Genomic DNA, 13,449 nt, shown 5'->3' with positions numbered 1-13,449 from the left:
TATTGAGCTCTTACTATGTGCCAGGCACAGTGCAAGGAACCCTGAGGCACAGAGACAAACCACCAAGATGTCATGACATATATATCCATCCATATGCAAGGGGACCAGAGGCATGCTAAGACACAAGTTTGTACAGGAAATAATAGAAGACAAAAGAGGAGGTGGAAAATTCTACCTGAGAGAGTTGGAAAAGTCCTTTCAGAGAGGGTGAAACATGGACTGAGCCTTGAAAATGATTAAATGAAAGCCAGGGTGGGATTCTAATTAGAGCAGTAAAGAAAGCCCAGACCTTCCTTGTATCAAACTTGAGAGTTTTCAGAGTATTTTCTCATGTAATCCCCCCAAAACTCTATAAAGTAAGGATTAGGATAAGGGATATCTGAGCTATAAAGATCCTTAATATTAGATGATGAAACTCAGGGCCAAAGAGAGTAAACAATTTTTCAGAAGTTTAAGAGTTAATGAATAGCAGCCAGGCCTGAAATTCAACACCAATATAACTAAAGGCTTAACAGCAGTGGTGTGCTGGAGCCAACCTGCGCTGGCTTAGGAAAGCCAACTGTTAAATATTCAGGAATTTTGAAAGCCTGTTATCAAACCATAGTAGCTTGAAATCAGCTTATGGTGGGAGTATTTACACTATAGAAATTGGCATATCCTATAAATCAGTTGTTTTTTTATATAGACAGTTTACCAGCATACCACTGCTGTTGGCCAGTATTACTTTGCAGCAAACTGCTACAGAGTACAGGCTTTAAAAGCCTTACCCAGTTACTTTTCTGTGATTTGGAAGTCAATTATTGAAAAAGAATAATCTAAGTGATTAGATCATTGTTAAAAACAGTAATCCTGCCAACTCTATTTTCAAATGTCAATAATCATTTGTGAAATTTCTTCTTTATATGTCCTATCCTTGTGAACTAAAAAAAAAATAATAATAATAAAAATTAAGACACAGTCTCTACCCGTGAGGGAATATTCCAATATTTTGGTAGATGTGGATACTGGGTAGGTCATCCTTGTTACTTTTACAAATTCCAGTTCTACTTCTGCTCTTTGGCTAATAGGTTATCTCATCAGTGTTTGTGTAAGCTCACAAAAATAACAGCTAGAAGTTCTGAGATGGTTTATAATTTTAATAAACCATAGATATTAAAAGTAAAAGGGTATTTTATCCTATTCCTCCCATGCTCTTCAAAACCTCATATTTGTGACAGTTTATTTTAATAACATCTGCCTGGGCCCTTCCACATTTAATGTAGCATCTTTCCCTTCCTACCTTTCTGAAAGCATTGTCTGCCTCAGTTGACCTAGCTCATGAACAATTTTAACAAAGTTTTAAATAAATAGAACTCCCTGAAATGCAGTTAAGTTAAACAGACCAATCTCTCAATTAAAGTATCTTGAAGGGAAAACGCAGTCATTTGGGGCCTGTACAATGTGCTACATTGTCAATTCACTTCTTCATTTTAAACAACCCCACTTCACACCAGTGTACTGTAGATCGCTTGAAAACTCCACAAGCAGCATACTTGAAATATCAGGCATTTTTCTTTAAAACATCTGGGATTCTCTTCAAGTGCCAGTGACTGAGGTTTATGTGCTGGTGTGTCTATGTGGGAAAGAGATATTTACAGGTATTTAATTTTCTTAAAAAACATAATGTTTGTGTCTCTTGCTATAATCTTTGCAGGCTTATGGTGAAGACATTTTCTTTGAGCTTCTGTTAAGTACATTTCTATGATGCCACATTTTCTAGGATTAAGTTTGCTAGAAACAACAACACACAGCTTCTCAGAAACATCAGATAATTATTTAGTGTCCTTTGTTGCAGTTATGTTGCTTTGTTTGTACATCACATAAGCTACCAGAAATTTATTTGCTTCTAGAATTTACTTGGAACACACAATCTGGGAAGAGTTTACTATGAGCCCATTAAAGACCGGCATGGAAACATCCTCATAGTCACCATCAGAGAGGTGGAGATGCTCTATTCATTTTTTAATGGCAAATGGATGCAGATCTCAAAGCTGCAAAGCCAGAGGAAGTCTCTGTCAACACCCGAGGAGCCAACAGCCTTAGACATTTTACTGATAACCATCCAGGTATGTAGTCTTTTCAATTTCTTAATATGTTTGAAGTTCCAAATACACTTATTGAGCCTCTAATGAAATATACCAAAATTCATTTACATATGCAATGATGGAGTAGAGAGGGTCCAGAGACATGTCATAGTTTATATCCCACATATTGGAAAAATTTAGAAGATTGTTTTTATTTTATTTTATTTTATTTTATTTAACACTTTCCCAATCTGGAATTCAAGTATGGGCACCTTGAGAATGCCCCTGACCCAATGAACCAAAAAGAAACAATGAGACAAATATTTGAGTAGGAATTTACAGATAGTATAATCAAAACATTAAACCAATAACTGAATGTACTACAATAATAATATATTCATATACTATATATGTACTTGTGTGTGTGTATGTGCATCTATGTATCACTTTGAACAAAAACACTCATAATATTTACTCTTGCTTGTTCCTTAAACTACTCCTTGAAGACAGACAGCCATGATTAAATCCATTTTAGGAATCAAATAACAGGCTTGATGATATGAAGTGACAGGCAGATTTAATGAAGCTAATGAAGGTTCTGTATCATTCAGCTCTTCACTTGCAAAAGCCCCCTCAAGGTCCTGGCAGAAATCCTAACAATTTCCCATTCATAATTGTGTATCCTTTCCCTTAAGGAAAGAACCCAAGATTGCATTAGGTTCAAGTGCCACCAAACTTGGGTTTGCCACTGAGCACACAACTAGAAAACAATAGGGCCAACACTTGAACTTAGATCTTCTGATTGTAAGCAGGCTTCTCCACGCTACATTACTTCATATTCCAGGGCAGAAGGTACGATTTCAGTGAGTGGGGAATGGGAGATAAATGAAAGATGAGAGACTTGCCTGAAAACTGAATACCACCAAAATTCAAATTCAAGCAGTTTAGATCGAACTCTTAACCTTGATGGTAGAACCAGGATACGCTCCCACATCTGCTCAAGTCCAACCCTCTCTCTATGCCACCAAACTGCCTCACATGTTCTTACATGAATATGGGTTTCAAGCTATCTTTTTCTCACTTGCTTTCTTTAAATATCTAGTGACAGGGACGACTTCTGTAGAACTGTCCAGTTAGATGGCAAAGCTGGCAGAAACATCCACCTTGAGCCCTATTGCAACCCATGACATATATTCACAAGAAAGCCAATTTGTAGTAATGGCTAAATAAAGGGCTCAATCCCACATTAACAAGCCAAATCCAAGCCTTAGCCCAGGAGGCCCCTATGATCACCCTAAACAGCTAAGACCACATATTTCCATTCCCCACTGAGGAGTGCTACTACAGTAAGTTCACCTTCCCATTAGTTGCACCAGCCCAAACATGGACAAAGTCCAAAGGAGCAAAGGTAAGCTAATTGGTCAAAACCCCTGTATTTGATTTTATGGAATCTGAGTTCATATGAAATTGATAGAGGGTGGGTGTGTGTGAAAAGGTGGAGGCAGGGAACACAGACACATTAGTGGCTCCCCTCTTCACCTTTTATAAGCAAGTGCTAAAAGAAACATTTTAAAAATCATAATAAATTGAGCTTTTACAGGGTGACTAATACACTAATCCCCTATAGGGATAAACTGGGCTCTGGGCTACCTTCCCTCCTTGAAACACAGCACAGACCCCAGCGTGATATAATACCTGGTTTCTCCTAGACTTATTACATTAAAAATGTGTTACAGGTGCAGAAAAATTCCAATCTGGCGAAAGGTTGTTAGAGGAGACCAAAAATAGAGGCAAGATCAGGTTTCCACCCAGATCCAAGTGGAAAATTTACCCCCGCTGACTGGCACATTCCTGCTTGATGTCATTCCCGCCCACCTCCACTACCTTTCTCCTCCTCTATATTTTTCTCTTTCACTCCCTTCCCAAATAGGTCTTACACTGGAGAGGAAATGGGGGATAAAACTACTAGGGCTGGCATTCAATCACTCCCAGATTTAAGATTAAATATGTCAGGAGGTGGCCCCACCAAGTCAACATAAAAGTAGAGATAGGTTGTGGTGATTGCCCAAGTTGACTAGGTAATTCCCACAATTCTGGGCCACAAATCACTGTCTCTTATCAGGGTTAGTAGACTGATGACCACCAGGCATTCTGACTGGAAGCCTAGGCTTCTTTCTGCTACATCATATGACATTCAGAGATACAATTTTAGAATCAGGTTGACTGGGTATGATTCCTTACTCCTTTTCTAGTTATACTAGAGACTCTGTGCATGAAATTCATGCACTCGGTGTGAGGGGTGGGGGGCGGTCCTTCAGCCCAGCCTGCTCCCTCTCGCAGTCTGGGACCCCTTGGGGGATGTCCGCCTGCTGGCAGTCAGACATCCCTCTCGCAGTCTGGGACCCCTCGCTCCTTACCGCCCACCTGCTTGCTGCTCCTTAGTGCTGCTGTGGAAGCAGAAGAGGCTCCCGCCACTGCTGCTGCACTCGCCAGCCGTGAGCCTGGCTTCTGGCTAAGCAGCGCTCCCCCTGTGAGATCACACTAACCATGAGGGGCAGCTCCTCCATTGAGTGTCTGCCCCCTGGTGGTCAGTGTCCATCATAGTGACTGGTTGTTTTGCTATAAAGGTCACTTAGGCTTTTATTATATAGACTAGAGGCCCAGTGCGCAAAATTCATGCACAGAGGGGCCATTCCTCAGCCGGGCCTGCACCCTCTCCAATCTGGGACCCTTTGGAGGATGTTCTACTGCTGGTTTAGGCCTGATCACTGTAACAGCAGTAAGACATCCCTCTCACAATCTGGAACTACTGGCTCTTAACCACTCACCTGCCTGCCTGCCTGATTTCCCCTAACCTCTCTGCCTGCCTGCCTGATCATCCCTAACTGCTTCTTCCTACCTGCCTGATCATACCTAACTGCCCTCCTCTGCCAGCCTGATCTCGCTCCCAACTGCCCTCCCATGAAGGCCTGATCTCACCCCCAACTGCCCTCCCCAGCCAGCCTGATCTCACTCCCAACTTCCTCTGCCTCATCCCCCACCACCATGGCTTTGTCCAGAAGGAAGTCAGACATCTAAAGGATGGCTGGTTGACCCAGTCTAATTAGCATACTATCATTTTAGTAGTATAGATAGATTATATATGATAGGATTGCTTAAATTGGGCCGGGGGAGGGGGGGGGGGTCTTTTTCAGCAGGATGAGATGTTCTTGGCAGACAAAAACACATTCCTATATCTGGACTGATAGCCAGCCATATGCACTATACTGCTAAACCTGTCATTAAAAAATTGAATCGCTTTCTTACACCTTGCACCAAACAGCTGTTGCCTTAAAACCCCTCCTCGGCCCCAACCTTAGGTTCTGCCTTCACAGTTCACCCAGAGTAGGTTCTGATTGGTCGGTTTCTATGCCAATTAGCATCAAACCTCCACCACCTAGGCAGCTATTGGCTCCTCACAGTTCACCCAGATTTGGTTTTGATTGGCCGGTTTCTATGCCAGTCAGCATCAAAAGCTCTGCCTCCTAGGCAGCCATTGGCTCCTCACAATTCACCCTAATTTGGTTCTCATTGTTTGGTTTCTATGCCAGTCAGCATCTCCAGGCCTGATCATAGGGGCAGGGCTGATTAGCAGCCCCCCCCAGAGGCCCAAAAAGAAATAGAGGCCCAGCTGCTGGCAAAGCAAGGAGAGAAAGAGAGGGGCGATGGCTGATCAACAGCTGCCACAAAGGCTGCGTATCAGACTCTGCTTCTCTTCTCAGGCCTCTCTCTGGGTCTGATCCACAGTCCTATCTGCAGTCAGTGCTGGGTCACCGCGCCTGCACTGGCAGCAGTCAGTGCTGGATCATCACAGCAACCCAGCACTGACTGCAGGACTGACTTCCAGTGTTTGGTGGCCAGCACTGACTGCCTCGGAGGCTGTGGATCAAACCCTGTCTCTCTCTTCGGGCCTCTCTCCAGGCCTGATACACAGCTTCCTTGGCAGTCAGTGCTGGGTTGCTGCTGCAGGGCTGACTTCTGGTGTTCCATTGAGCCTTTGATCGTTTTTGGACGTGATGGACCTTGGCTCTTTAGATATATAGAGGTGACTAGAGCAAGTTACTTATTTCTCACCTCTTACATTTCCTCCTCTGGGCAAATAAAAACACACAACAACAACAACAACCTACTTTATAGAGTTCTAATGAAAAGTAAATGAGTTAATATATGAAACATCAAGGATAGCACAAAATGACTGCTCAATAAATGTTAGTGATTTTTATTACCTATTTACTCAAAAAAAATCCAAGTAATTCTAGGCTCTCCTTAGGACACACCTAATCCATATCTTCATCCCTATTGTCCCAGGGGACCCTAAGCACTGGCTCAGTCATCCCTTTAGCATTTTCTCCCTTCCTCTACCTTTTCATAAGAACTGAGAAAAACTTGTGTAGAGGCTGACTGATCCACAGTGGGGATTTCAAAAACAGATACAGGCTTTAACAAAATCTGGGCCCATAACTAATCTGCTAATCCCTTGTGCCCCAGGGAAACTTCAGGTCCACCCTTCTCAAATGCCCAACCTTCTCAAGTCCCAGACTTGATAATAGGCCTCTCTCATATATTTGGAAGAGAGAGAGAGAAACCCTTTCCATACTTGCCTGGAAAGGAAGAGAGTCATTACAGACAGGCTAGTGTCCCTCTGAACAAACTGACAATGAGAGCATTTTCAATAGGGAGGCCCCTCTCATGTGTTGAGTGACTCTGACCATGGAACAGTTTCAGGAACACTTCAATTAACTGAAAGCCTCACAGGTGAAGTTTTCTCTGAATATTAATCTCTATACTTTGTCACATCTATGACATCATTTAATCCTCACAAAAGCCCAATGAGGTTGAGTGGGTAATTTTATTGTGACCAATTCAAAAATCAAGCTATGGATTTCAGAAAAATAACTGGCCAGAGTCATAGCAGCCAAAAAGCAGCACAGAAGGGACTAAGACTGACGTCCTCTGACTCCTAGGCTGGTGTTCCCATACTACCATGCTGCTTCTCTGGATCCTTTTTAAAAAGTTTGATCCTAGAAAAGCTACAACGAAACTTGTCTTCTATCTCCCGTCTCTGCTTTTCCTTCTTTTAGGCATTCTTTATTAACTCCAGGGACTCAATATCTTCTTACACCTGAGATGCACAGGACCTACTATCTTGTCTGCTTTTTTTTCTTCTTCTTCTTCTTCTTTTTTTCTAGCTCATTTTCAAGCAGCCTCTAACATGGGGATCAAAAACTACTGGAATTGGGAAACTAATGGAAATGAGCCAGGCGGGCTGGATATAAGAAACAATTGACTTCACATATAAACTTGTTCACTGATGTCTACAACAGAATTATTCACAGTAGCCAAATGCCCAATAACTAATGAATGAATGAATAAACAAAAGCGGCATATCCATAGAATGGAATATTTCTCAGCCACAAAAATTAACTAAGTACTGACCCATGCTATGATAGGAATGACACCTAAAAGCATTATGCTAAGTGAAAAAAAAAAGTCAACATGAAATGCCATATACTGCATGATTCCATTTATATGAGATGTCCAGAATATGCAAAATCATACAAAGTATATCCATGGTTCCAGAGGCAGGTGAAGAAGTGATAGGATTAGAATGACAGCAAAGTTACTGTGTGTTTTTTAAGTGATGAAAATAGTCTGAAATTATATAGTGGTGATAGCTGCACAAACTTGTGAATATAGTTAACACCACTGAATTTCACACATTAGAATGTTGAATTTTATGGGATGTGAATTATATCACAATAAAAAAATAATATAAAAGTAACAGAGATTACAGTAATCTTGAGATCATTTAAAGAACAGCCTTATTCAGCCTCAGATAACTGCAGTTAGAGGAAAGTGGTCCCAATGCTGAAATATTTTCAAATTTTTAAAGAAAAGCTAAAAAAGTTCAGAATTTTCAATAAAAATCTTTTTTATTTTTAAAAGTTAGAAAAATAATTCAGAAAATTTAAATTCTTTGTAGTCCAATGATCGTGGACTGGCCCACAAAGACCACCAGCCACCATTTAATGAGTTCTGCTATCCCTGGGCAATTCTGCTTTCATCCCCTATCCCAGTGGTTGGCAAACTCATTAGTCAACAGAGCCAAATATCAAGAGTACAACGATTGAAATTTCTTTTGAGAGCCAAATTTTTTAAACTTAAACTTCTTCTAATGCCACTTCTCCAAAATAGACTCTTCCAGGCTGTGGTATTTTGTGGAAGAGCCATAATCAAGGGGCCAAAGAGCCATAGTTTGCCAACCACAGCCCTATCCAACTAAACAAAAACCTTGTGGTTATTGGAAAAATAACTTTATATCATTCTTCTAACAAGCTCTTAGGCTATCTGATCAATGAAGAGCAACTGGATATATAACTCTTCTTAGTTACTGCACTAGCACAGCATATTCTATCCCAGAGGCCCTGCCCCAGACCCCACTCCCTCTTGGCCTCTCACTTCATATTTAATAAACATTTTTTCAGCACCAAGTAGGTGCCAGGAACTCTTCTAGGTGCTATAGAAAAAACAAATGAGTAAGTCAAGGTCCCTGGTCTCAAGGAGTTCAGTCAGGGGAGACAGACAGACTTGTAAACAAATCAAGGTAATACAAGGCAGAATTAAACGAGAGCTTGATAGCAGCACAAACAGCGTACTATGGGAACACAGACAAAGCAGCCATTAATTCTACCTGGAAATATCAGGGAAGGCGTTGTAGAAGAGGTGACAGTTGGCTGAGCCATGAAGGGTAAGTTAAGTTCACCAGGTGGAGAAATAAAAAGAGAGAAAGAGATGGGGGAGGGAAAGATGGAGGGAGAAGGGGAATGAAAAAGGTGGAAGAGAGGAAAGGTAGGAGGGAGAAAGGAAGAAGTTTAATAGAATTAAATACAGAGCATGGTAAAAGAAATGAGGCAGAAGCTAGAAAAGTCAATCTCACCCTCCCTTGGGTCCACAAGGACTCTTACACATTTTTCTCATGGCCCTTATCACTTGGGTTAGAAGAATTTGCTTATGTGTAGTTCCATGAAAGGATCATGTCTTATTCATCTTGATGTCATTAACACCCTAGCACAAGGCCTTATGTGTAGTAAGTGCTCAAGTTGGTAGAAGGAGTGACTTCATGAACCAACAAAAAAAAAATCATAAGAGATTGGGGCATGCACGGGGAATGAAAAAGGGGTCCATCTTGGCTGGAGATAAGGGATGAAAAGGCGCTGTAGTGGAAGCAGAGGCTAGAAATGTGGTCTAGTGGTCAAATGAGGCAATGTGTAAACCCAAAGGCATTTGATTTGGTTTAGGGGTCTTTCTAGTGTATTTCAGATTATGTGAATAGGATAGCTTCTTTGTCTTCCTATGCATTTCTCAGGCCCAAAACATTCTAACTAATGAAGGATAAAATGACTATGTAAAGACAGGAAAACACATAGTAGATGCTCAGTAACTGTCTTTTTTGTAAAAAAAAAAAAAAAAAAAAAAAAAAAAAATTGAATGAAAGAGTAAATTACTCCATCCCAGAATGGTGTTGGTTTTTAACATAACCACAGTATGTTCCCAGCTCACATTCTATCTGTGGTCAGTCTGACCCCCACATTTTTTTTCTCTTACACTCATACCCATCCTATATTTGTACTGGGGTTTGGGTCTTTACAAGCACATTTTCTTATTAAGTTTAAACCCTAATTATGATAAGCTTATTTTTCCAATGCATGGGGTCATTCAGAGCTTTATTGCTATTTTCCAGAAAATCAAAACCACACTAAACTAGGGACCCACAAATTTGATACACATTTTTTATTTCTTTATCTAGAATGTCAATAAATAAGCTGAAAAAAGTGGTCCTTAGGGCCAGTCTTTATTGGTCCATCACTCAATATGTCTACTATTCCCACACCATTTCCATCATTCACAAATCTTCATTTCAGATATTTAGCTTATAAAAGTAATATGGTAAAGACTCTACTTTTCACAGATTAGCTAGTGAAACAGATTCTACTGGAGACTTCTTCTTGATCTAGTGTCTCAGGATTTCCTGACTGGCTGCAAATTGACTGTTTGATGGTTCTTTTTCATTTCTCTCAAAGATCAATAAGTTGGCAGTCTTTAATTACTAGAGTCATCCTGTGCTTTTTCTCCCTTTCCTGTTTCAAAGATAGGCGTATTTGCCCTTTTCTAGTCTTTAGGGACTTCCTAGTTGTCCATCACTTCTCAAAAATAATGACCTGTAAGTTTGTGGCCACATCTGCTTGTTCAGCAAGTACCACCCCCCTCTTGGGTGCATATCATCCATTTCTATTCATCTGAACACTTCCATTCTTCCTCCTCTCATTAACCATTTCTCTCTTTGATTACCTATTCATTTCTTAAAATTTCACCTTGACTAACACTCCTCTAGTCAACTACTCATCTATGATCTGTTCTGAAACAAGATAAAAGATATTAAACTGTATGGAACTCCTGATATTAATAAGAATGCCTTCCTTCTTGATCAAATGAAACCAAATTTCTTTCTAGTCTCTTTTTTCACCAAATATCTTAAAAATTAGTTTTTTCCTTTTCTGTACTTGCTAATTATGTGACCATTTATGACCCCAACTGTGGCCATTCTTATTTTGTTCCTCTTCTGCTATTCTCTGTTCTGATTTCCACATGTTGAGTACTTATTACATATAGCATTAGCACTGGATAGCAAGGACACAAAGCAATAAAAAAAAAAAAAACAGCCAACACCATTAATTTCATAGTCTTGTTAAAAAAAAGAGCATAAAAGAAGAAAAATATAAGCTAAGTACTCCTTCCTCTGTAAGCCAATAATGTCTCTATTATAAAATTCATTTCAGTATATTGTGATAATTGCTTATTCATTTTCTTGACCTCTTCAAAAGTAGTGATCACAGCAAGTTACCTGAAACCCCAATGTCTCCTGTAGAGCCTGGAATTTAGTATGCTTGACAGGATGGGACAAAGGAAATGATACACAATAGCATATATTAGGTATCGCAAATCGTTAATTTTATAGAGGAAAGACTACCCTTTCTGAGTATGGTGGCCAAGGGAGACTTCAATACCTCTCTGTTCCACATAGAATTTTATGCAAGTATAACATTTGCTTTCCTTTTCTTTTTCACCTACCTTACATTTAGTGGTAGCGATGATTCATTCTTTTTTTTTTTTTTTTTTTTTACTCATTTTGAAAATCAGGCTAATCTTTGGCCTATAGGAATCTTTATAATCAGTTACCTAACTCACCACTCTTAATTCTGTTTAACTCCCATGCTGCCCAAATGTTTTAAAAAGTCATACCTACTGAGATGGGGGACAGGGAAGTTGTATTTCCAATTATATGTCAGTTATTTCAGTCATATAGGAAGCTAAAGTCACACCCTAAATAGTTCACTAGAGAACTTACAACATATAAAACATCCCTCTGTGCTAAAACAGGCTGGCACTTCCTGTTAAACCAACAACTTCATTCAGTCTCTGCTGCCTGTGGAATATTGTGATGTGATAATACAATGCAAATCTATTATAAGGTAAATTTTAAATCTTGTACAGGTACAGAATTTTGTGAAGCTAATGAAGATGATATGGAAAACTAACCAAATCACATGCAAAGCCTGTTACAGTTCAACAATAGACCAGTTAACAATTGAAGAACATAAAAAGAACCAGTATTTTATAAGAGAATGGCATAAATAGCAAATATTTTAAATGCCAGAGGGGAAAAATATGAAACTTTCACAAACTCTTGAAAAAACTATCCTCTTTGTTTTAAAAGTCAAATGTAAGAAACAGCATTTCAGCTATCAGACAATTTAGTCTAAAAAAAATATGCCAAAAAAGAACCAATACTTGACTCTCTCTTCATTTTCAAATACATAACTACAACTTAAATTTTAACAAGATAAATAAATCTATTGTATTGCACTGTTTCATTTTTCAAGATAATCAGTTATATATTTTCTTCTACTTACTATAAAATCTTCATCCTATTTAAGTGATGTTATTTAAAATAGACTTTTCCTGATACCAATTACCCTGAAATAATGAGGCTTCCTGTACTGCTTTATCAGCATTTACACTTGTAAATTTCTGTTTTCCCCCAGCTATACAATAAGCCCTCCAAGGACAGAGATTATAAATTCTAGTTTTCTTTATACCTGCCTCCATTATCACCAGTACATTGCTAATCACAGCCCATACACCACCCCCAGTTCAGAAATGAGGAAAATAAGCATGTAGAATATATTAATAACTGATTACCTGACTTGTAGGACAAGTCTCCTGTAGGTAAGATGGTCTGTCCCCAACCTTCACGATGATATCTGAGGTGTTTCGCCTAATTTCTTAGCTACAGCACCTTTGATTCATGACATGCTGCACCTAAGAAAGAAAAAGTTTTTGAGATCGCCATTCAATTAGTTTTTTATTTCTGCTTGGTTTTTTTTTCACCCAACAGGATATTCTCTCCTATCACAAAAGGAGTCATCAACGTCTCTCTCCTGGATTATATCTGGGTTACCTAAAGCTGTGTAGCTCTGTGGATCAGATCAAAGTTCTTGTTACCCAAAAGTTGCCCAACATTCTCTGCCATGTGAAGATCCGTGAAAACCATAACATTTCCAAGTAAGTTTAGAGGAGTTTGGATTTTCCTCCTAATGAAACAATGGCTTGAGTGATGGTGTGAGGAAAAGGAAGTGTTGAACTTCCCAGTACAGTTTCTATAGTGAGATGTCCTCAGGGGGAGAGACAGAGCTGCATATTAGCATCAGGATAAGGCGGGCGGTGGTGTTGGTGAAGGAACTGAGCCCATCTAAAGAGGGCACTATCCTTTCACTTTTCTCTCTTTATTATTAATGGTAAAACCACTGATGCACAACTGGTTAATGAGTAGGTGTCCTCTACTTTCAACATTAGATATTTCCAAAATCTTTTCTTCACAATCTAATAAGTCATTATTTTTTAATATGACTATGGAACTGGGTTCTAATAAAGCATTGATTTCCCCTTAATCTTAAAGGGCTGCCCCTCCACCATCAGTCTCCCCACCCCTAACCCTCTGGCCTAGGGGACTCTGTATTTTTTCTATACTCTTTATGATTCTCCAGGGCAGAAAAGAAGTAACAAGGCCTGAGCTTCTGGAAATTCCTCTATGGTTTGGCATCAGGGTGAACTGCCCTGTTAGTTTTGGGAAGGTTGCCCAATCTTGGTAATCTGGCTCAGCTTTACAACTAGCCTCTAGCAGGTCTCTGAAAGTCTACTGAATTGTGCTTGACATGAAAAAAAAAAAAAAACAACTGTTTAAAGGGAAAGGAAAGAATAAGAAAAAGAGCTCTCCAGAGTTTTTCAG

The 13,449-nt window shown here is 39.6% G+C and overlaps 1 protein-coding gene across 1 annotated transcript in view; it reads left to right on the top strand.

Annotated features, from left to right (window-relative positions):
* The window catches only part of ANKFN1 (ankyrin repeat and fibronectin type III domain containing 1), a 387,619-nt gene that overhangs the window by 343,384 nt on the left and 30,786 nt on the right, over positions 1-13,449 (top strand). The window contains exons 15-16 of the mRNA XM_084862549.1: positions 1,890-2,105; positions 12,559-12,725. Of these exons, the coding sequence (XP_084718675.1) occupies positions 1,890-2,105; positions 12,559-12,725 (383 nt within the window). The remainder of the gene's footprint in view (positions 1-1,889; positions 2,106-12,558; positions 12,726-13,449) is intronic.

This window comes from Pipistrellus hanaki, assembly GCF_964339955.1.
Source record: "Pipistrellus hanaki genome assembly, chromosome: 16".
Classification (NCBI taxonomy): Eukaryota; Metazoa; Chordata; class Mammalia; order Chiroptera; family Vespertilionidae; genus Pipistrellus; species Pipistrellus hanaki.
Note: the sequence above shows the minus strand (reverse complement) of the source record. Positions and strands in the feature narration are given on the sequence as shown.